This window comes from Carcharhinus amblyrhynchos, chromosome 7 (genome assembly GCF_965287045.1).
Source record: "Carcharhinus amblyrhynchos chromosome 7, sCarAmb.v2.hapA, whole genome shotgun sequence".
Classification (NCBI taxonomy): Eukaryota; Metazoa; Chordata; class Chondrichthyes; order Carcharhiniformes; family Carcharhinidae; genus Carcharhinus; species Carcharhinus amblyrhynchos.
This window is the reverse complement of record NC_137330.1, coordinates 82,880,220-82,903,159: the sequence shown is the minus strand read 5'-3', so window position 1 is coordinate 82,903,159 and position 22,940 is coordinate 82,880,220. Positions and strand designations below refer to the sequence as shown.

Sequence of the window (22,940 nt, the reverse complement as noted above, 5' to 3'; positions counted from 1 at the left end):
AATACCTTCAAATAAGCATTTCTTTTATTATTCAAGTCTCCTGATCCCGTCCATACCTGTTAACAGTTAAACAGCCTGAAAGCAAAAGCAGGAAGTATGAATACATTAAGAGTGAAAGTTGAATAATCATGATGTGCTAGTGAGAATAGGAGGGAAATTCCTGGCATTAATCTGTCAGAAGAAGCGTTTCATACCTTTAAGAGCAAAGAAAATTCTTTCATAGTCTCAGTGCACACACAGCAGATAAAGCGAGAGTGTTGCCCGTGTCCAAGATCAAAAGTGGAGGCTGCTTTCATTTACTCTCGGCCATCTCAATAAATACATCTAAACACAAGGTATGGTACTGAAAATTCTTATTTTTCTTAAGGTTTTACGTTGTTACATTTAAGTTCTTACCGAGTTGTCTGCAACATTAAATAACTGAATATTCCTAGGAATCATGCACAGTGTGACACCAGCTTATGTTTGGTGCTGTGTTTTTCTATGTTGGTCTGTGAGTGCTTGTGACATCGTAGGAGCCCGAAGCCAAGGAGACATCAACATTGGTGGAATCTTCCCAGTCCATCGCCAAGTGGAAAATTTAGAAATTCGTGCTAAACCAGACCCACTAACATGCAAACAGTAAGTTTATTTATTCTTCTATTCAATAACATTACTGCAATAAACATGGAATGAAAAGTTAACCACACTTTCAATGTGACTGCTTCAAACAAGTGTGCTTTGGCGTTTTAGATTTCAAGTGATAGTATCTTTCCATGTCATACAAGAAATCCAATCTGGCAAAAGAAAATTGGAAATGACACAGTTTCACTTAATTACTAGATTTCAAAAGGAAACATTCTATTGTTAAATCAGTTTTTATTAAAAATGTTTATATTTATATTTTCACAACCAATATAAGCATGATTTTTGAATGAGTGCATTAGATTGCATATTTGAAAGTTTGCTGGTTGTATTATTTTTGCCCTCTTTCAATTAATGTTGTGCTTATCAACTTGTATTTGTAAGAACTGGTGAATAGACTGGAGGATTGAGAAATTGCATCCTCCTGTTCCTGCTCCAAAGTTAAATCTGTAGCAGATATGGAACTCACTATGAGTGGAAAATAAGAGCAGGTTAGGGTCCTCTCAAACACCAGTCAATTGGTGGATTCTTTGTCCCACTAACGCATTTACTTTCACCCTAATGCAAAAGCTGCTTACTTTTTGAAAAGGTGTGTAAGATTGCTGTGGGCAGCCCGGTGGCACAGTGGTTAGCACTGCAGCCCACAGCTCCAGGAACCAGGGTTCAATTCCAACCTTGGATCAATGTCTGTGTAAAGTTTGGCTATTCTCCCCATTTACATGGATTCCCTCTGGATGGTCCGTTTCCTTCCACAGTCCAATGTTGCGCAGGTTAGGTTGATTGGCCATGGTAAATTGCTCCTTACTGTCAGGGGACTAGCAAGGTAAATACGTGGGGTTACGGAATAGGGCCTGGGTGGGATTGTTGTTGGTGCAAACTTGATGGGCTGAATGTAATTTGACTATCACTTTCCCCAAAACAGACACACTTCTACCGAAATCCCATAGGCTGTCTTGTGACAATCACCAAACTCTTTAATCAACGTACAATGATTTAGGCAACTGTCTTACAAGGCAAAGCTCCACTGGATAAGGAATATGGATCAGAGCTTTGCAAAGCGGTCACTTTGCCCAGTTCTGTCTGCTCACGCTTTTTCTGATTACAATTAATTATTGAAAGATCAGTTTTTTTTAAACTCACATGTGGGCATCGGTAGTTACATCAACATTTGTTTCCCAACCTTAGTTGTTTTTGAGAAGGTGGTGGTGAGATGTCTTCTTGAACTGCTGCAGTCCATGTGGTGTAGATACACCTATAATGAAGTTAGGGAGGGAGTTCCAGGGTTTTGAATTAGCAACAGTGAAAGAAAGTCAATATATTCCCTAGTCATGATGGTGAGTGATTTGGAAGGGAACTCCCATGTGGTGATGTCCCCATGTATCTGCTGCCTTCTCCATCTAGATGGTAGTGGCTGTGGGTTTGGAAGATGCTGTCTAAGGGATCTTGGTGAGCTCCTGAAGTTCATCTTTAGATAGTACACACTGCAGCTATTGTTTGTCAGTGGTGGAGGGAGAGAATGATTGTGGGAAAGGTGCCAATCGAGCAAGCTACTTTGTCCTGATGGTGTCGAGCATCTTCTGTCTCATTGGAGTTGCACTCATCCAGGCAAGAGGAAAGTATTTCATCTTGTGCCTTATAGATGGTGAACAGGCTTTGGGTAGTTACTAGGTGAATTCCTCACCACAGAATTCCTAGCCTTTGACCTGTTGTTAAAGCCACAGTAGTTATATAGCTAGTTCAGTTTAGTTTCTGGTCAAAGGTAATCCCTAGGATATTAATATTGAGGGATTCAGTGATGGTATTGTGATTGAATGTCAAGGGACGATGATTAGATTCTCTCTTCTTGGGGGTGTCACTGCCTGGCACTTGTGTGGCACAAACATTACTGACCACTTGTCAGCCCAAGCCTAGATATTGTCCAGGTCTTTTTGCATTTCGAGATGGACTGCTTCGGCACCTGAAGAGTCACAGATGGTGCTGAACATTGCACAGTGAACATCCCCATTTATGGCCTCAAGATAGAGCGCGTCATGGGTGATGTAGCTGAAGATGGTTGGGCCTATGACGCTATCCCAAGGAACGCCTGCAGTGATATCCTGGAACTGAGATGATTGACCTCCAACCATCTTCGTTTGTGCCAGGTATGACTCCAACAAGCAGATGGCTTTCACCCCGATTCTCCTTGACTCCAGTTTTGCCCAAGTTCCTTGATGCTACTTTCAGTCAAATGCTGACAATGTCAAGGACAGTCACTTTCAACTCACAGAAGTGCATGCCACCACCAGAAGCATCTGCCCAAATGTCATCATCGGTCACATTCTCCATCATTATTGCCAAAGCCTTATTGGATATTGGACACTTCTGTGTTAAACTGATAGCCAGTTTATTAAAAAGTTGGGAGCAGTTTTTTAAATTTTAAACCTCACCAAAAGGAATGGATTGACACCCTGAAATCCACATCAATTGAAATAATTCCAACAGGACCAGCTTCCTGTTAGGAGACAGCTAGTCCTTTTTCTCCTTTTGAGATTGTATAAGTCCTGTGAAGGTACTTCAGTGCAAGCAGAATCCTACCGTTAAAAGTCTTAAAGCCCCAGATGTTCCCTGCAGGGCACACGCACGTGCACACACACACCTTACAATGCTTTTGGTGACAATCACATCATTTGTGAAGAAAGAATACACATGGTATCACTGCAGCCTGTGTGATAACTTAGAAGAATGCACGACTTCAAAAAAAAAGATGCTTTGAATCTAGACGGACATTGTCACTGATTAGCAATTTATCTCAAATGTTAAAACTTTTTGACACACTGAAGTATCATGTTAAACCCTGGCCACAACATGGTAACATCACACTATTCACCCTTTTAATGCTTGGAACAATATTTGATTTTTATTTTAAAGGTTTGATGTTCAGAGATTTATCTGGCTCCAGGCTATGATACACACCATTGAAAGAATAAACACCTCCCCCCTACTGCCGGGTATTAAACTTGGATATGAAATATATGATACCTGCACAGATGGCGCCAAGGCTGTGACAGCTGCAATGAAGTTACTTTCTAAAGCGAATACCTCTGAAGATTGTCTGAAAGTTCACTGCAATTACACAGATTACCAACCGAAAGTAAAAGCTGTTGTAGGTGAAATCTATTCTGAATTGTCGATTCCCACTGCAAGATTATTTAATGTGGTACTTATGCCTCAGGTATGTCAAACCTTATATTTTGCTTTATATCTGTTGAAGATATTTGAATTCCTCATTACAGGTATTACCAGTATCAAAAAAGGCCAGTCAGCCCAAGAGATCCACTGTAGTGTCCATGCTCAACAGAAGTCTTCTCCAACTTTTCTTCATCTAACCCCATTAACATAGGGGCAGCATAGTGATTAGCACTGCTGCCTCACAGCGCCAGGGAATTGGGTTCAATTCCAGCCTTGGATAGCTTTCTGTTTGTAGCTTGCACATTCTCCTCGTGTCTGTGTGGATTTCCTGCGGGATATCTAGTTTCCTCCCACAGTCCAAAGATGTGCGGGTTAAGTAGATTGGCCACGCTAAATTGATCCTTAATATTCCAAGACGTGCAGCTGAGGGAATTAGCAGGGTAAATGCATACGATTATAGGAAGTGGGTGGGATGTAGGTCTGGGTAAGATACTCAGTCAGAGAGTCGGTGTGGACTCAATGCATTGAACAGCCTCCTTCTGCACTGTAGGGCTTCGATTCTAACACAGCCTTCATGTGCTTATGTGGGTTCCCTTAAATATATTTAAGCTGTTTGTCCTAGCTATTCCTCGCAGTAACATGTTCCACATTCTTAACACCAATTGGGTAACAAATTTTCTCTTGAATTAACCTACTGGAGTTTATTTTATGAGTGGGAAGGTGTGGTTGGGAGTGGGGAGGGGCGAGCACTTGCTCTCCCATCAACAGAAGGAAAGGTGCCAGCAGCCAACATGCCAAAAGAATTACTCTGCAGCCGTAACATTAGGGTCCCAAGATGTGTAAGTTAGATGGATTAGCCAGGTAAATGTGTGGGGTTACAAGGATAGGACAGGAAAGAGGGCCTGGGTAAGATATTCTGTCAAAGTCGGTGCAGACTTGATGGGCCGAATGGCCTCTTTGCACTCTAGAAATTCTAATCAGGGAGAGAACCAAAATGGTTGCAAATAGGACGTCCACCTATGAGTGGGAGGAACTCCTGACCTCATGAGCTGCCAACCAAGCTGATTGGCCAGCAGTATCACAGCTCAGGATTGGGCACAAAGGAACAGGAAGGAGAACCATGGCTGCCACAGGAAGTCCCACGTTTTGAAGTCAGGAAGGGAGCTGAGAGTCCCGGATGGGAGCTAGGTTACAGCGGGCAAGTGTGAGAAAGGAAGGGGTGGCACCTGGGTGGGGGGCAGGAGTTGCACTGATGCCTTCTCCTTCATCGGGCAGCTTGGAATGCGGTGTTCTCCATTTCTTCCTACCATTTTCAACTAGTCGACAAAGACTAATGCCCATCCCTGTCGTACCATGTCAAACACACCCAGTGTGGGGGACTGGCTTAAAATCCAATCCATTTTGTTTAAAAGTGACTATCCTAAATTTATGGCCCTAGTTCTAGTTTTGCTCCCAAATCTATTCCATCAAACACTTGCAAAATCTGAAAGAAGATTTATTAGATTAATACTAGGAATGAGTCAGTTGTTCAATGGGGAAATATTGGAGAGGTTGGGCTTGTAACCACTAGAGTTTAGGAGAGTAAGAGGTGACTTGATCAAAACATTTTAAGATCCTGAGGGGCATTAGCATATGCTCTGCAGTCAGGATTGGGGAATTGGTTATGCAAGTATCAGCTTACTAGAGGGCAATATCACACATAAATCCTGTTGCAGAGACTCAGGTGAGGACTTCAGTGGGGTAACATACAGAAAAATGCTGATTCGTATGCATACAGGTGGATTGGTGGACCTTCTAGAAAACTTGTGGTCACTGTGAGAAGCATGTAGAAGTCTAACAACCAAGACAGGTCATCACACAGAGTTTGGAGCCCATTCATTGTGATGTAAATATGGTGGCCAACGCCTTGAGAACACTTGCGGACACACAGGATAATGTGCCTAATAGCCAATGCCTCATCTCCCATTGAAGCACAAACATTTTCCAGCTGAAGTGCGAACGTGGCTCTGGGTGCTTAGACTGAAGTAATAAAAGGGCAGCTTGCCACTATGCAAAATCAGACCGTTGCCATCACAGTGGTGAATACCAGTGTCCACGAGGGCTTGCTGTGGGTCCCAGCAGCAGTCCATTAATCTGTTCTCCAACAGATCACAAAGAATCCTAAAGTGCCACCCAAAGGGAGCAGCAGTGGTTCCATGCAGTTCTCTCATGGTGACAGCATTTATTCAACCATATCTACCACTCCTCCAGTGTCCTTGCTATTGGCACTCAGACAGTCAGCCCAGACTGCTTCTGCCTATGTTGAGATGGTGCAGTACAAAGACGAGCCTAATTGCAGGACCTTTTCTACAATGTCTTTTGGGAAATTGACCTGATTTCCAAAAAAATGTCACCCAGTCACCATTCTGTTTAAACCAGTACCTGATTCTAAGCAATCTCTGATTGTCACAGGAGGTACAAAATTGTAAAAGTTTGCATTAATTTTATTTAATATGTTTGTGAGAAGTTCAAAACAAAAATGGGAGTTCAGAAAGAAAAGGCTGGAGATGAAAGAAAAGACTGGGTTGATTAGCCTTTCCCAGTCCAAAAACAGAGTAGGATTTGCAATTTTCACTATGACTCTGCTATACTCCACCCAGATTTCTTCATATGGTTGATCAGCAATTCCTTTTGGGTTTCTAATGCAATTCCTGAGATAAATCAGGAGCCTGCATGTAGCCAAAGAAAATTCCAAGTGTTGCAACAGGAAAGTAATAGAGTAGCCACTTTCATTCAAACTGCCCAAGATCGCAAGAAACTACAAAAAGTGAATGCTACACTTCCTGCTGCCTCAGCAAAGCAGCCAATAATTAAAGACCCCACACACCCTGGACATTGTCTCTTCCACCTTCTTCTGTCAGGAAAAAGAAACAAAAGTCTGAGGTCACGTACCAACTCGAGAATAGCTTCTTCCTTGCTGCTGTCAGACTTTTGAATGGGCTTACCTCGCATTAATTTGATGCTTCACTACACCCTTGCTATGACTGTAACACTATATTCTGCACCATCTTCTTCTCTCTGAATGGTGCAAGAAACTATACTTTACACTGTATACTAATACATGTAACAATAATCAAACCAAAAACTAGTTTTAGAGTTTGGATGGATGAGGGGGGAATCTTATAGAGACATATAAGATAATGAAGGGGATGGATAGGGTAGAGGTAGAGAGATTCTTCCCATTTAGAAAGGATTGCAGGCCTCAAGGGCACAGCCTCAAGATAAGGGGGGTGGCAGTTTAGATCGGAGTTGAAGAGGAACTTCTTCACTCAAAGAGTGGTGAATCTCTGGAATTCTCTGCCCGTTGAAGTGGTGGAGGCTACCTCGCTGAATATATTTAAGTCACGGGTAGATAGGTTTTTGGTAGACAAGGGAATTAAGGGTTATGGGGAGAAAGTGGGAAAGTGGAACTGATCCACTTCAGATCAGCCATGATCTTATTGAATGGCGGGGCAGGCTCGAAGGGCTAGATGGCCTACTCCTGCTCCTATTTCTTATGTTCTTATGTTAAATCAAACTCAGGTGTGATCACAAGAGAAAAATCCATGCCCTGTATGTGTAATTGAATAATTTCCATATATTCTGACTGCTTTACAGATCAGTCCTGCTTCATCTGCTGCAATCCTTAGTGACAAGGTGAGATTTGCATCATTTTTACGCACTGTTCCGAGTGACATCCATCAGACAAAGGCCTTGGCTCGATTTGTCAGAAACTCTCGTTGGAACTGGATTGGGATTATTGCGACAGATGACGACTATGGCAAATCTGCAATGAGTGATTTCATTTCAAATGCACAGGACCTTGACATTTGTTTTGGTTTTCAAGAATTGATTTCAACATTTGCGGCAGATGACTCAAACGTCGAAGCAATACAGGCCATGGTTTCAAAAATTGAAACCATTCCAAATGTGAATGTTATTGTTCTCTTCGCTAAACCAGCAATTGTCATTAAACTGTTGGAGGAAATTATTAAGCGTAACATTACGAGGACGTGGCTTGCCAGTGATGGCTGGTCCATATCCAAAGCTATTGCAACGATGCAGAATATTGAGAAAGTTGGAAACATATTTGGCTTTTCTTTCAAAAATGGAAACATTCCAGGCTTTGCAGAACACTTAAGGAACCTAAGGTCAGAACCTGGGGCTTTTAACAAGTTCATTGAAAAATACAAGAAACTTCGTTCTACTTGTTCAAAAGAGTATCTCAATTACACAAAGACATTCAATGGAAGTTTAAAGGACCACCCACTTCCAGATTCTTTGAAACTGGTTTCACCTCTTGCTTGTAGCAAAACAAAAGACTCCAGTGCAGATTTTGATGATGATTATTTAGTTCAAAATATTGAGCCAGCTGGCACTTATGCAACATATTTAGCAATTCAGTCAATAGCTCACGCTCTGAGGAATCTCCTCAAATGTAAAGAAGGAGCATGTCAAAAATCACTCAATTTTGCACCGTGGCAGGTAGATATTTCATTTTATTATTTATTTGCAGGAAATTCTTATTTAGCAATAAAATAATTAAAATACTCTTGCTGTTATATAGTCATGCAGCGATTGAGCTGGTGCACATTCAGATACCGGGTTCACTTTTGCATGCATTATATGAGCAGCCTGCGAATAAAAGCACCTTTTGATTTTGTGCTATCATAACTCCCAGACTCACAGTTTATAACAAATAATTACAGGTCTGCGTCAGCAATTCAAAAGCATTGGTTCAGTGCATAGTACTAGCTTGCAAAAGTAAAACACTGCTAATTCTCACTTAAATATTTAAAAGATGCTTTTTTCCTTCTTGCTATATTTCAAAGTCAACTGACCAATTGCGTTCCTACGTGGACAACAATAAGCTGTTAGTCTTCACAAAGTGGAAAAATGGTTAACTTACTATTTCTGTACCTGTTGGCTTTGTGTAAAAATAGCTTACCTTTCTCCACAATCTGGGCCTTATGGTGGTCCCTAGAGGAATTCCATTTGCATATCATACTGGGAAGTAGAAACTCCATGAATAGAGGTAATTAATTGATTTAGTAAATGAATTGGGGATTCGCCAGATATCCAGTTAGCCAAAACTACAGCTACAACTAATCTGTGGATTTTCAATCTTATCAAATAAAATTGTATACTAACTATGAGCCTTTTCTTTGCAGCTACTTGAAGCCTTAAAAATGGTGAATTTCACTGAAGCAAGGAGAGTGTTCTATTTTGACAAATCTGGTGATTCTATAAATGGATATGATTTAATTCAGTGGAAGATGGACAAAGGAACCATATTGTTTAAAATAATTGGAGAGTATAACCTCCTGGATAAACAAATCTACATTTATGACAATGCCATCAGAAATATAACAGAGGTTTGGATTTATCTTTTATTGCTGCACATAGTTAATCTTTGAATTGATTTGATTTATTGTCACATGTATTGGGGTACAGTGAAAATGATTGTTTCTTACGCACTGCACAAAGTATGCCATACATAGAGCAAAGAAAAAGACAGGGCGCAGAATATTGTGTTACAGTCATAGCTAGGATATGGAGAAAAATCAACCTTAATATGAGGGAGGTCCATTCAAAAGTCTGATGTTAGCAAGGAAGAAGCTTTTCTTGAATCCTACAAAGCGAGATAAATGACTTGATAATCTGCACTTGATGAAGTTGATTGTGGGACGAATGTTGGCCAGTACACCAGGAGAACTTATTGCTCTCCTTAAAATAATGCCATTAGATTTTTTGGATCATAGAGTCATAGAGGTTTACAGTATGGAAACAGGCCCTTTGGCCCATACCGCCCCTTTTTTTTAAACTCCTAAGCTAATCCCAATTGCCTGCAGTTGGCCCATTACTCTCTATATCCATCGTACCCATGTAACTATCTAAATGCTTTTTAAAAGATAAAATTGTACCCTCCTCTACCACCACCTCTGGCAGCTTGTTCCAGACACTCACCACTGTGTGAAAAAATTGGACAAGTTGGGTAAGTTTTTCACTCAGAGGGTGGTGAGTGAATGGAATCGGCTGCCGTCAGTGGTGGTGGAGGCGAACTCGCTGGGGTCTTTTAAAAGACTTCTGGATGAGTATATGGGGTTTAATGAGATTGAGGGTTATAGATAGGTCTGTAGGTTGGTAGGTGATGATGTGATCGGCGCAACTTGTGGGCCGAAGGGCCTGTTTGTGCTGTAGTGTTCTATGTTCTATGTTCTATGACACTTTTGTACCTCTCCCCTCTCACCTTAAACGTTTGCTCTCTAGTTTTAGATACCCTTACCTTTGGGAAAAGGTATTGACTACCTACCTTGTCTATGCCCCTCATTATTTTATAGACCTCTGTAAGGTCACCCTTCAGCCTCCTAAGCACCTTATTCAGCCTCTCCTTATAGCTCAATCCATCAAGTTATGGTAGCATCCTAGCAAATCTTTTCTGCACTCTTTCTAGTTTAATAATATCATTTCTATAATAGGATGACCAGAATTGCACACCGTATTCCAAGTGTAGCCTTACCAATATCCTGTACAACTTCAATAAAATGTCCCAACTCCTGTATTCAATGTTCTGACCGATGAAACCAAACATGCCGAATGCCGCCTTCATCACTCTGTCCATCTGTGACTCCACTTTCAAGGAGCTATGAACATGTACCCCTAGATCTTTGTTCTGTAACTCTCCCCAACATCCTACCATTAACTGAGTAAGTCTTGCCCTGGTTCAATCTACCAAACTGCATCACCTTGCATTTGTCTAAATTAAACTCCATCTGCCATTCGTCAGCCCACTGGCCCAATTGCAAAATTGTGTTGCAATTGGAATAAACTTTCTTCACTGTCCACTGTGCCACCAATCTTGGTGTCATCTGTAAACTTACTAACCATGCCCCCTATATTCTCATCCAAATCATTAATATAAATGACAAATAACAGTGCGCCCAGCACTGATCCCTGAGGCACATCACTGGTCACAGGCCTCCAGTTTGAAAAACAACTCTCCACAACCACCCTCTGGCTTCTGTCAATAAGCCAATTTCGTATCAATTCAAATACCTCATCCTGGATCCCTTGTGATTTAGCTTTATGCAACAACCTACCACGCGGTACCTTGTCAGAACTTGCTAAAGTTCATGTAGTCAACATCAAACACACTGCCCTCATTACCTTCTTGGTTACCCCTTCAAAACAAAAATCAAATTTGTGAGACATGATTTTCCACTCACAAAGCTATGCTAACTGTCCCTAATCTGTCTTTGCATCTCTAAACGCCTGTAGATCCTGTCTCTCAAAATACCTTCCAACAATTTACACCACAAATGTGAGGCTTACTGCCCTGTAGTTCCCAGGCTTTTTTCCTGCAGCCCTTTTTAAACATTTGCCACTCTCCAATCTTCACCTCACTCGTGACTATTGAGGATTCAAATATCTCGGCTAGGGGATCTACAATTTCCTCCCTAGCCTCCCACAATGCCCTGGGATATACTTCATCAGGTCCCAGGGATTGATCTACCTTGGTGTGCTTTAAGACTTCCAGCACCTCCTTTTTAATACGTTCAGTCTTCAAGACATGACTATTTATTTCCCAAATTCCCTCACATTCATGCTTTTCTCAACAGTAAATACAAATGAGAAATATTCATTTAAGATCTCACCCATCTCTTGTAGATCTGCACATAGATGCCCTTGTTGATCCTTAAGAGACCATACCCTCTCCCTTGTTACTCTTTTGTCCTTTATGTATTTGTAGCTGTTTGGATTCTCATTTGCCAAAACAATTTTGTGTCCCCTTTTTGCCCTCCTAATTTGTCTCTTAACTCTACTACACCCCTTATACTCTTCAAGAGATTCACTTGATCCCAGCTGCCTAGACATGTCATGTGTCTTTTTCTTCTTCTTGACCAAGGCCTCAATATTCCAAGTCATCCAGGGTTCCCGACTACTGTCAGCCTTGCCCTTCATTCTAAGAGGAATGTGTTTACCGTGAACACTGATTAACACACTTTTGAAAGCATGCTACTTACCAGACATCCATTTGCCCTCCCACAGAGTCCCCCAGTTAACTTTTGAAAGTTCCTGCCTGAGACCATCAAAATTGGCCTTGCCCCAATTTAGAACTTCAACGTTTGGGCCAGACTTATCATTCTCCATAGCTATCTTAAAACTAATAGAATTATGGTCACTGGTCCCAAAGTGATCCCTCACTAACACTTCTGTCACCTGCTCTTCCTTATTTCCCAAGAGGAGGTCAAGTTTTGCCTGCTCTCTAGTCGGGCCATCCACATACTGAATGAGAAATTCCTCCTGAATACACAACAAATTTCTCTCCATCCAACCCTCTAACACAATGGCTGTCCCAATCAATGTTGGGAAAATTAAAATTTCCAAGCATTACCACCCCATTTGTTTTGGAGCTATCTGTAATCTCATTACATAGTTGCTCCTCAATTGTTCATTGACTATTTGGGGGCTTATAGTACAATCCTATCAAAGTGATTTCCCCCTTTTTATTTCTCAGTTCTACCCATATAGACTCACAGGCTGAACCCTTGAATGTATCCCCTCTCAGTACGGCTGTGTTGCTTTCCCGAATCAAAAGTGCAACTCTCCCTCCTCTCTTACCTCCTGTTTTACCTTTCCTATAGCATCTGTACCCTGAAACATTAAGCTGCCAGTCCTGTCCTTCCTTTAGCTTGATCCACCTGAGCCAAAAGGTTGATCCCAGTTATAGAGTCATAGAGGCTTACAGCATAGAAACAGGCCCTTCAACCTAACTTATCCATGCCATCCTTTTTTTAAAGCCCCTATTCCGGGGAAGTGCCGGAAGATTGGAAAGCGGCTAATGTTACGCCGTTGCTTAAGAAGGGTGTCAGGCAAAAGGCGGGGAATTATAGGCCGGTTAGTTTAACGTCTGTGGTAGGTAAAATGTTAGAATCTGTCATTAAGGAGGAAATAGCGAGGCATCTTGAGGGGAATTGCTTGATAGAGCAGACGTAGCACGGTTTCGTTAAGGGGAAGTCGTGTCTGACAAATTTACTGGAGTTCTATGAGGATGTGTCGAGGGCGGTGGATAGAGGAGAGCCGGTGGATGTGGTCTTTCTTGATTTTCAGAAGGCGTTTGACAAGGTACCTCACAAGAGGTTATTGCAGAAGGTCAGGGGGCATGGAGTTGGGGGTAGGGTGTTAGCGTGGATAGAGGACTGGTTGTCAAATAGGAGGCAGAGAGTGGGGGTCAACGGGTGCTATTCGGATTGGCGGATGGTGACTAGTGGAGTGCCTCAGGGGTCGGTGCTGGGGCCTCAGCTTTTTACCATTTATATAGATGATCTGGAGGAGGGAACCGAGTGTATGGTGTCGAAATTTGCTGATGACACCAAGATTGGTGGAAAGGCAAATTGTGCGGAGGGTGTGGAGAGTCTGCAGAAGGATCTAGATAGGCTGGGCGAATGGGCCAGGAAATGGCAAATGGAATTTAATGTTGGCAAGTGTGAGGTGGTCCACTTTGGTAGGAATAATGGTAGGAAGGATTATTACTTACGTGGAGAAAAACTGCAGCAGGCGACGGTGCAGAGGGACCTCAGGGTCCTTGTGCATGAGTCGCAAAAACCCAGCTTGCAGGTGCAGCAGGTGGTCAGGAAGGCAAATGGGATGCTGGCCTTCATAGCGAGGGGGATTGAATATAAAAGTAGGGAGGTCTTGCTGCAGCTGTATAGGGCACTGGTGAGGCCGCAGTTGGAGTACTGTGTGCAGTTTTGGGCGCCGCACTTACGCAAGGATATTTTGGCCTTGGAGGGAGTGCAGAGAAGGTTTACTAGGCTGATGCCGGAGTTGAGGGGGTTGAGCTATAAGGAGAGGCTGAATAAACTAGGCTTGTACTCGTTAGAGTTTAAAAGAATGAGGGGAGATCTCATTGAGACGTATAAGATGATGAATGGGATGGATAGGATAGAGGTGGAGAGACTCTTCCCGCTCAGAAAGGATAGTAGGACTAGGGGGCACAGCCTCAAGATAAAGGGGGGGCGGTTTAGAACGGAGTTGAGGAAGAACTTCTTCACTCAAAGGGTGGTGAATCTCTGGAATTCTCTGCCCGTTGAAGTGGTGGAGGCTACCTCACTAAATATTTTTAAGAAGCGGGTTGATGGGTTTTTGATAAGAGAGGGGGTTAAGGGTTATGGGGAGAGGGCGGGAATGTGGAACTGAGACACGACAGATCAGCCATGATCTTATTGAATGGCGGGGCAGGCTCGAAGGGCCAGATGGCCTACTCCTGCTCCTATTTCTTATGTTCTTATGTTTCTTAAGCTAATCCCAATTGCCCATATCTCTCATCTTACCCATGTAACGGTCTAAATGCTTTTCTCTGGCAGCTTGTTCCAGACACTCACCAACCTCTGTGAAAAAATTGCCCCTCTGGACACTTTTGTATCTCACCTCTCTCATCTTAAACCTACGCCCTTTAGTTTTAGACTCCCCTATCTTTTAGAAAATATATTGTTTTATTAATTTATCCAAAGGGCATCGCTTCCAACAATCCACCGTACAATATTACCATAGTGAAATGTCAGCCCAGATTCTATGATTGTAGCCTGAAACACCTTCTTCAGCCTCTGAGGCAAGAGTGTTACTGAGCTAATGCTGACAGTTGAGGTACAAGTAATGCAGGAAGCAGTTGCTTGGTTTTTTGTCTCAGTCTTAATTTATCAAATTCATTGAAGAAATCCCAAATGCTAACACCATGAAAGACTGGGATTAGACATTAAACCTCCTCATTTTGAGTCCAATGGTTTCCAATTACCTGAATATGTGTTGCAGAATTAAATACCTTACCTTGGGTAGATGGTGTGCCCAAGGACGTGGAAAAACATCAAAAAAGGACAAAGTTTGTGTTTCTTTTTGTTACTATGAACCAATGCAATGGAAATGTAATCTCTCTCTTCACAAGGTGAATGAAGAGTTGATAAAACTTATTAGTAAAGAAAATGAATTGGACAAATTGGCCCTAACATACTATAGAATGGAGTAGCTATTTCGGTGTAGTGCATCTGCCAAAACAGTGCCCTTGGTGACTGTTGAGAGATAAATAACTTTTAAAATTAACTACTACCACATTAAATTGATGATCGTTTGGATTAATTCTGTTTCCATAGGCTGTATTTTCTAATTGCTCACGGTCCTGCCAACCTGGAGAAAGAAAGAACTCAAATTCCTCACATACCTGTTGCTATGAGTGTGTGTCTTGTGCAGAGGGATACTATTCTATGGGTTGGGGTAAGTACTTGTCATTGTCATGTGAGATAGCTGATCCAGTTCTACAACGGTGACTTTTAAAAGCGCCAGCTCACAATTCTGATTTTCATTCTGGGGTGTAAGGCTGAATTATAAACTGAGTCTGCTACCCTTGGAATGAGTGCTAAGATTGCCAGGTGGCGAGGCAGGCTGGGCAGAAGGAAGGCTTTTTACTAACTGTATTAAAAACAAAGTAAAACAAAAAACAGTCCTGATTTCCTCTCACACGCATTCACGTCTGTGCCCCATCCATGCCAACGCATGCTACCACATGCCCCCCCCAATCCATCCACCCATCCCCTAGGTCCTTCATACCCTTCACATCCCTATGGCCCTTTATGGACCCTATGCCAGCTTAGTGCCAATACACGCAAATCCGTACTTCCCAGACATCATCCTCTCCCCTTATCTTTTCTGGGGTAGCACAGTGGTTAGCACTGCTGCCTCACAGCACCAGGGACCTGGGTTCAATTCTGGGTGACTGTCGGTGTGGAGTTTGCATGTTCTCCCCATGTCTGTGTAGGTTTCCTCCGGGTGTTCGTTTCCTCCCACAGTCCAAAAGATGTGCGGGTTGGGTGGATTGGCCATGCTAAATTGCCCCTTGGTATTAGGGGGATTAGCAGAATAAATATGTGGGGTTATGGGAAAAAGGCCTGAGTGGGATTGTTGTTGATGCAGGCAGGATAGACCGAATAGCCTGCTTCTGCACTATGAGGATTCTGTCATTCCATGACTCTATTCTAACTCACCTGGCATCCACAATGAGCAAATCTCAGGAACCACTGTTGAAATAAAATATCTATTCCTATTTTGAAGCCTAGGAGATAAACTAAATCAAATAAACTGACAGACAAAAAGGAGCAGCTCCTTTAACAGTAAATGGCAGAGCCCTTAGGAGTATTGATAGCAGAGGATCTGGGTGTACAGGTACACAGGTCACTGAAAGCGGCAACGCAAGAGGAGAAGGTAGTCAAGAAGGCATACGGCACGCTTGCCTTCATCGGCCAGGGCATTGAATTTAAAAATTGGCAAGTCATGTTATAACTTTATAGAACCTTAATTAGGCTGCACTTGGAATATAGTGTTCAACTCTGGTCACTGCATTACCAGAAGGATGTGGAGGCTTTGGAGAGGGTACAAAAAGATTTACCTGGATGTTGCGTGATATGGAGGGCAATAGCTATGAGGAGAGGTTGAAGAAACTTATCTTCATGGGACAACGGAGGTTGAGGGGTGACCTGATAAAAATCTACAAGATTATGAGGGATATGGACAGAGTGATTAGTCAGAAGCTTTTTCTCAGGGTGGAAGAGTCAATTACTAGGGGGCATAGGTTTAAGGTGCGAGGGGCAAGTTTTAAAGGAGATGTATGAGGCAAGTTTTTTTTTACACAGAGGGTGATGGGTGCACTGCTGGGGAAAGTAGCAGAAGCAGATACGATTGTGACATTTAAGGGGCATCTTGACAAATACGTGACTAGGATGGGAATGTGGGGATAAAGTCCCTGGGAGGGTAGGAGTTTTAGTTCAGTCAGGCAGCATGGTTGGTGTAGGCTTGGAGGGCCAAAGGGCCTGTTCCTGTGCTGAAATTTTCTTTGTTCTTTGTTAGAGAGATACTGCTTGAAACAAACAGGCAATCACAAATGAACTGAATGATTTCATTACTTAAAAACCACCAGTTTAAAGAAAACCATTCAATAATAGAAATGTTTTCACCTAATCCCTACGTAAACAGGAGACCCTCTCCATTGTGGCAAAACATCTGGGCCTGAGCTTTAAGGAAAAACCCAAGAACCTCACTTCCGAACACAGTGCTCTAATCCAATTTTCCTAGTTGTAAGACATTGCCTTTTCATAATTTTATCCATTTTTTTCTTAAATGCTGTCATGTACATAGCTTCAATTGCCATTCATATTCATACATTTCATACAGAACCTTTCACATGAAAACATTCTTCCAAATTCCACCTTTTTGCTTTATTAGTAGACTGTAGATAGTGTCTCATGGTTCCAAATTCAATTTAATAAAGTTTTAGATGTTCGCATCACTTATGTAGAAGTATATTAAGTCATACTGACAAAACAACTACTTCTAGGCAATTGTCTGTATTGGATTTTTTATTGCAAACTCTATCTCCAGGCAGGTAAAATGGAAGAATAATGGAGCATTGACTAAATTCAGTCAAAAAGCAGTTTAGGCCTTCTTTACATAAAGAGTAACCAATATATGAAATAATCTACTAAACCTGTTAGTGAAAGTAACCAGACATATTGCAAACCATTGTCTAGATGGGTTATAGTGATCTGAATGATCTCCTTCATCTACATTTGTTTAGCAGCCTTGTAGATGCAATACCATTGATTTGTATAATGTATACTTCATAAATTAAATGGATAGTCAGAAGCTTTTTCCCAGGATGGAAGAGTCAATTACTAGGAGGCATAGGTTTAAGGTGCGAGGGGCAATGACTAAAGGGAATGTACAAGGCAAGTTTTTTTTCTACACAGAAGGTGATGGGTGCCTGGAACTCGCTGCCGGGGAGATAGTGGAAGCAGATACGATAGTGACTTTTAAGGGACACGAATAGCATGGGAATAGAGGGATACAGTCCCCAGAAGGGTAGGGGGCTTTAGTTCAGTTAGGCAGCATGGTCAGTACAGGCTTGGAGGGCTGAAGGGTCTATTCCTGTGCTGTAATTTTCTTTGCTCCTAATCACAAAACATTGGAGCAGTTTCTGACTATTTTCTGCAAAAAAAAAATAATTCTGCCAGCTTTTCTGCATTAATTTGATGTTCCTGAGTGTAAACAATGATTTTTGTTCCATCACAGATATGAACAACTGCTTAAAATGTTCAGATGACCAATGGTCTGATGCTGGAAGTTCAAAGTGCAATGACAGAACCATAGAATATTTTAGATGGAATGATGGGTTTGCGATTGTCCTTACAGTTTTTGCTTGTTTTGGTGTTATTTTAGTAATTGCCATTGCTATAACGTTCAGGAATAAATTGAGCACACCAGTAGTGAAGTCTATTGGAGGTCCATTCTGTTATGTAATACTCCTCTCATTGATCCTTAGCTTTGTCAGTATTGGATTCTTTATTGGTGAACCAACAAGCTATGGCTGCTACATTAGACAGCCACTCTTTGGCATAAGCTTTACTATTTGTGTTTCTTGGATCTTGATCAAATCTTTTAAGATCATTTTGGCATTTAAGTTTGATCCCGTTGATCGCGAAACAATGATGAGTTTGTATAGACCTGTGGCAATTCTGGTAATCTGTAATATAATTCAAGTAATCATTTGTACACTGTGGTTGACTTTTAATGGACCTCGTTCTGTAAAAAGTTATGCTAGACCTAAAATAATTTTACTAAAATGTGAAGAAGGCTCCAACGTGGCATTCGGTGTCATGTTAGGATATATAGCTGTACTTGCAATGTTTTGTTTTCTGCTCGCATTTATGGGCAGGAAGCTGCCAGATATCTACAACGAGGCCAGGTTTATCACATTCAGCATGCTCATTTATTTAATTGTATGGATTTCTTTTGTCCCTGTGTATGTCAACACTGATGACCAATATCTTCCAGCTGTTGAAGTGGTTGCAATTTTAGCATCAAACTATGGCATCTTATGTTGCCATTTCTTTCCAAAATGCTACATGATTTGTTTCAAGAAAGACGCATGCACACGTGAGGGAATCGAACGCTATATGAGGGAGCATAACAACCACCATGATCTGGTGGGTTTTTCACAAGGTTCTACCTTTAGTGAATCCCTGTGGTCTGCACCAGCACCTTCATCTGTCAATATATCAAAGTGTGGACACAGTCCAACTTTCACTCAATCCTTTGTGAGAAATCGGCGTAAAAGCTGGTAGGGATGAGAACGCTAATTTTTTTGAGATTTTGGTTTAAAATACATATGGACCAAGAATAGTAGGCAGACTGAATATGAATATTTTTATTTCTTTCTAAACCCAATCAAAAATAATTATTTGGAGCCAAGATTCATAGTGTGAACAAGCTAACATTTTGGTGAGGGAGAAGCGATCTAATTCACCCATGACCAGAGACAGGAATTTAACCAGACTTCCAGAGACGGGCTGAACAGTGGTAGGACTCAAAATGGCAACAGAACACACTGGAAGGAAGCCTGACATCTTCCTGGTGCCATAGCATATTACAAGAACAGGAATGGCAGTGGCTTAGATGCCAGCCAACCAATTGATAAAATTAGTTAATCTGCCATTAGTGGGTTAACATCCTCACTTGTATTTGAGGACCTCTTTGACACATTGGGAGACCTCCCAGGAATATCGATGTGGCCTCCTGGGAAGGGGATGGGAGCAGGGGCTGGGCAATGGCTCAGAGAAACCCACCCAACACCATTGCTTGAGATGTTACCCCTCCAACCAACAAGGCCTGCCTGGCTCTGGCACAATAAATAGTCTCAATTTGCCTGCAAGGATGTCTCAGTATGAGGGTACGCTCTCTTTCTTTCAACCTCAGCCACAGCTATCTCTATCAGTGAGGCTGCCAAGACTATGAGCTAGCATAAGCTAGGGAGAAACAATATGGTCCTGACATTCTGGTAAAACTCAGGCCCATATCTTAGAAGGTCCAAATTGGATTAAAGTTAGATATTGCTATGAATAGGAAATTATTGGTTTATCACACCTGATGCCCCCATCTATTGAAAAATATAAATACCTTATATGGAAAAACTCAAATCAGAATCTGCAAGGACTCTGTTTAAAATAAAAGTGACCTGTGTATTTTAAGAGATTGTTTTCAGTTGGCTGATGCAAAGGAAACATCTCAGGACATTTACACTCCAGCTTCTGAACAAAGAACAATACAGCACAGGAACAGGCCCTTCGGCCCTCCAGGCCTGCACTGATCATGTGTTCCTAATTAGACCAACCATTTGTATCTCTCTATTCCCATTCTCTATTCTGATTAGAAATGGTTGATGCAGTTCAGGATCTATCTAGGAGGAACCCAATTTCCATGACTTGGCTCTTAGCTGGTTTGAGATTTAGGTTCTCTGTTTAGGTGAGTGTTTTGTGAATAACTGGATACAAACATGCACAACGCTGTTCCCAAAAATTATAACTTTAAATGGGGGCATGGTGGCACAGTGGTTAGCACTGCTGCCTCACAGCACCAGGGACTAGGTTCAATTCCAGCCTTGGGTGACTGTCTGTGTGGAGTTCGCACATTCTCCCTGTTTCTGAATGGGTTTCCTGCCACAGTCCAAAGACGTGCCAGTTAGGTGGACTGGCCATACTATATTGCTCCTCAGTGCCCCAAAATGTGTAGGTTAGATGGATTAGTTTGGGGTTAATGAGAAAGGGTGGGAGAAGGGGCCTTGGTAAGATACACTGTCAGAGAGTCAGTGCAGTCTTAATGGGCCAAATGGCCTCTTCTGCACTGTAGGGATTCTATGAGTCTCTGAAAGAATTTAGCAAGATCAATTGACAACATATGTAAACCGAACAGCTGCAGAATCTACTTTTGTCAATGTAGTGCCACCCTTGTTAATATCCATGATAATGTCCTCAATAAGATTTTCTAATGTTCTAGTAATGCAAGTCTGAACTTCCATATACTAGTGCTATGAATGAGAGATTTCATCAAATGCAAAGTAACAACAAGGTCTCATTAAGAAATAGAGAGATTCTAAGATTTCACCAAAATGGGTCAGATCTTAATAATTCATTAAGTTCTAGCTTTCACCAACTGGCAATGAATCCGAGATATCAAGCAACAGCAGTGAGAGTCTGTGATCCCATTGCATCACATTGTGGCTGCAAGAGCTCCCTTAACTGCACACTAATTATACGAGAGCTCCCTTAACTCACTCCAATTATATGGATTTCACTTGGTTGCAATGTCACTTAAATCTCATTAAATTACTGTGACTCAAAGCGTGGACTTTTACTTTGGCTTCATTGTATGATGAATTTCATCTGGAATACTGAATATAAACTATATTCTCATGTTGAGAGATATTAAGTAGTTGTATTGAAGTGTATATTATGCTAATAGGATTTTTAAGGGTTTTTTTTCCTTTTGCTATGGCACAAAATTTCTTTGATATATTGTTTCTAGAGTCAGCTGAATTCAGACAAAATATGCACCAAAAAATTCACTATTGGCAATCTGAAGTGGTCACCTCAAGGCGATAAGCTACATTAAGTGCATGCTCTTCCTGTGGCCTTTCCTTCTGTCCTTTGTGGAAGGACTTCCACTCCACGTGTAAAACAAAATACAGCTTACAATCCTTGCACCGACCTTCAACTTTCAGCTAAGGTTATTTCCATCGTGTTCTAATAGCAAGTCCTCAATATATCTCAGAAATACTGACTGAGAATATAACATGAAAAACAGCTGGTCGTCTGCTTTCCCCTTTTTGTGGAATGTGACAGAAAATAATAATTGATTCACGGGTTCAAAAAGGAAGAATAAATGGATGATTATAATCAAGGCGTAAATTATCTATTTGAGAACTTTCAGAGGGACACTAGATTACTCAAGTGTTATCCCTCAAGTCTGATTGCCTCTGAATCTCAAATAAGAGCAGATAATGCTGGAAAATCTCACCGGGTCTGACAGCATCTGTGGACACAGAATAGAGCTTTAACATTCCGAAAGGTCATCCAGGCTCAAAACATTGGTTCTATTCTCTCTGCACTGATGCTGTCAGACTTCTAAGATTTTCCAGCATTTTCTGTTTTTAAGATTCCAGCATCTGCAGTAATTTGCTTTTGCCTCTGAATCTTGTTAATGTTAAACTTTGCCATATTTAGTACATTATAATTGTATTTTTGTATATTACTAGTTTCAAAAAGCTTAATAAAAACTTCAGACGTTGGAAAAAAAACTTCCTCGAGCCTTTGTGTGCAAGTAACCAAATCCATCAAAGGTCACTTACACTACTTTATTATCAGGTGGCAGCGACTTCTGATCTTACAATAGATCATATGCTCATGCCACCAAAAAAACAGAGCTCTGGAAAACATTTGTCATATAGGTTCTGATATTCTTATTGGGTGAATATACACACAGGGGTTCATCTGATCCCTCACCTTAAATTAGCAGGAATCTGGATAAGCAGCAGATTTGACCATTTTTAGTTGTTCACACCGTTTCTCTGAGCCTCCACTACTTTTCCACTGAGATAATGACAATTGATCAGGAGAATTTTACAAGAAATCATGGATGATTGTTACTTAAATTATCTAAGTTATTTGAACTTTAATTGGATTATTTGAGCAGAGCACTGAAATTCTTTAGTTCCTGAAATTAAATGTGTTACAATTAAGCAATCTTAAAATGAGCAGACAGGAAATATGAATATTTTAAAGTTAATTGTCCTGCATTGCTTAATACAATTAAGTTAGGATTTAAATCTAGCATATAATAGCCCCAATTTTCCTCTTGTTGTCCAGGATTTTTAGCAGTATTCGAGAGAAGTGAAAATGTTACACTCTCAGCTAATTTGTCACAAAAGCTTTCATGTAATGGTGAAACCACTGGACCATAATGGGTGAGCTTATTTTAATTAATGCTGTAATATCATCAACCCCATTTACTATAATTAATAGGCTTAATTCATGTTCAATAATCATGCCCAAATAATACTGGTGACCAACATTGTAAGAAAAAGAACTCAGCAATTACCATAAAGATTTCAGCTAAAGCTCACTTATTTCTCAGCTAATTTAATCGTTTAAATGTCAAGTTCCTTGCTGCTAACCAATATTTACCATCTGCTTATACACTTACTGCTCTGTGCTCATTGCTTCACCCTCAACTATAATCACATCAATGAAACT

At 41.3% G+C, this 22,940-nt stretch overlaps 1 protein-coding gene across 1 annotated transcript; it reads left to right on the top strand.

Moving 5' to 3' along the window:
- Positions 1-213: 213 nt before the first annotated feature.
- LOC145345090 (G-protein coupled receptor family C group 6 member A-like) lies at positions 214-21,964 on the top strand. Its single transcript, XM_080192687.1, has 7 exons — positions 214-335; positions 435-621; positions 3,532-3,835; positions 7,429-8,295; positions 8,982-9,185; positions 14,958-15,078; positions 17,926-21,964. Exons 2-7 carry the CDS (start codon positions 440-442, stop codon positions 18,975-18,977), a joined length of 2,730 nt encoding a protein of 909 aa, XP_080048813.1. The 5' UTR covers positions 214-335; positions 435-439; the 3' UTR covers positions 18,978-21,964.
- Positions 21,965-22,940: the final 976 nt, after the last annotated feature.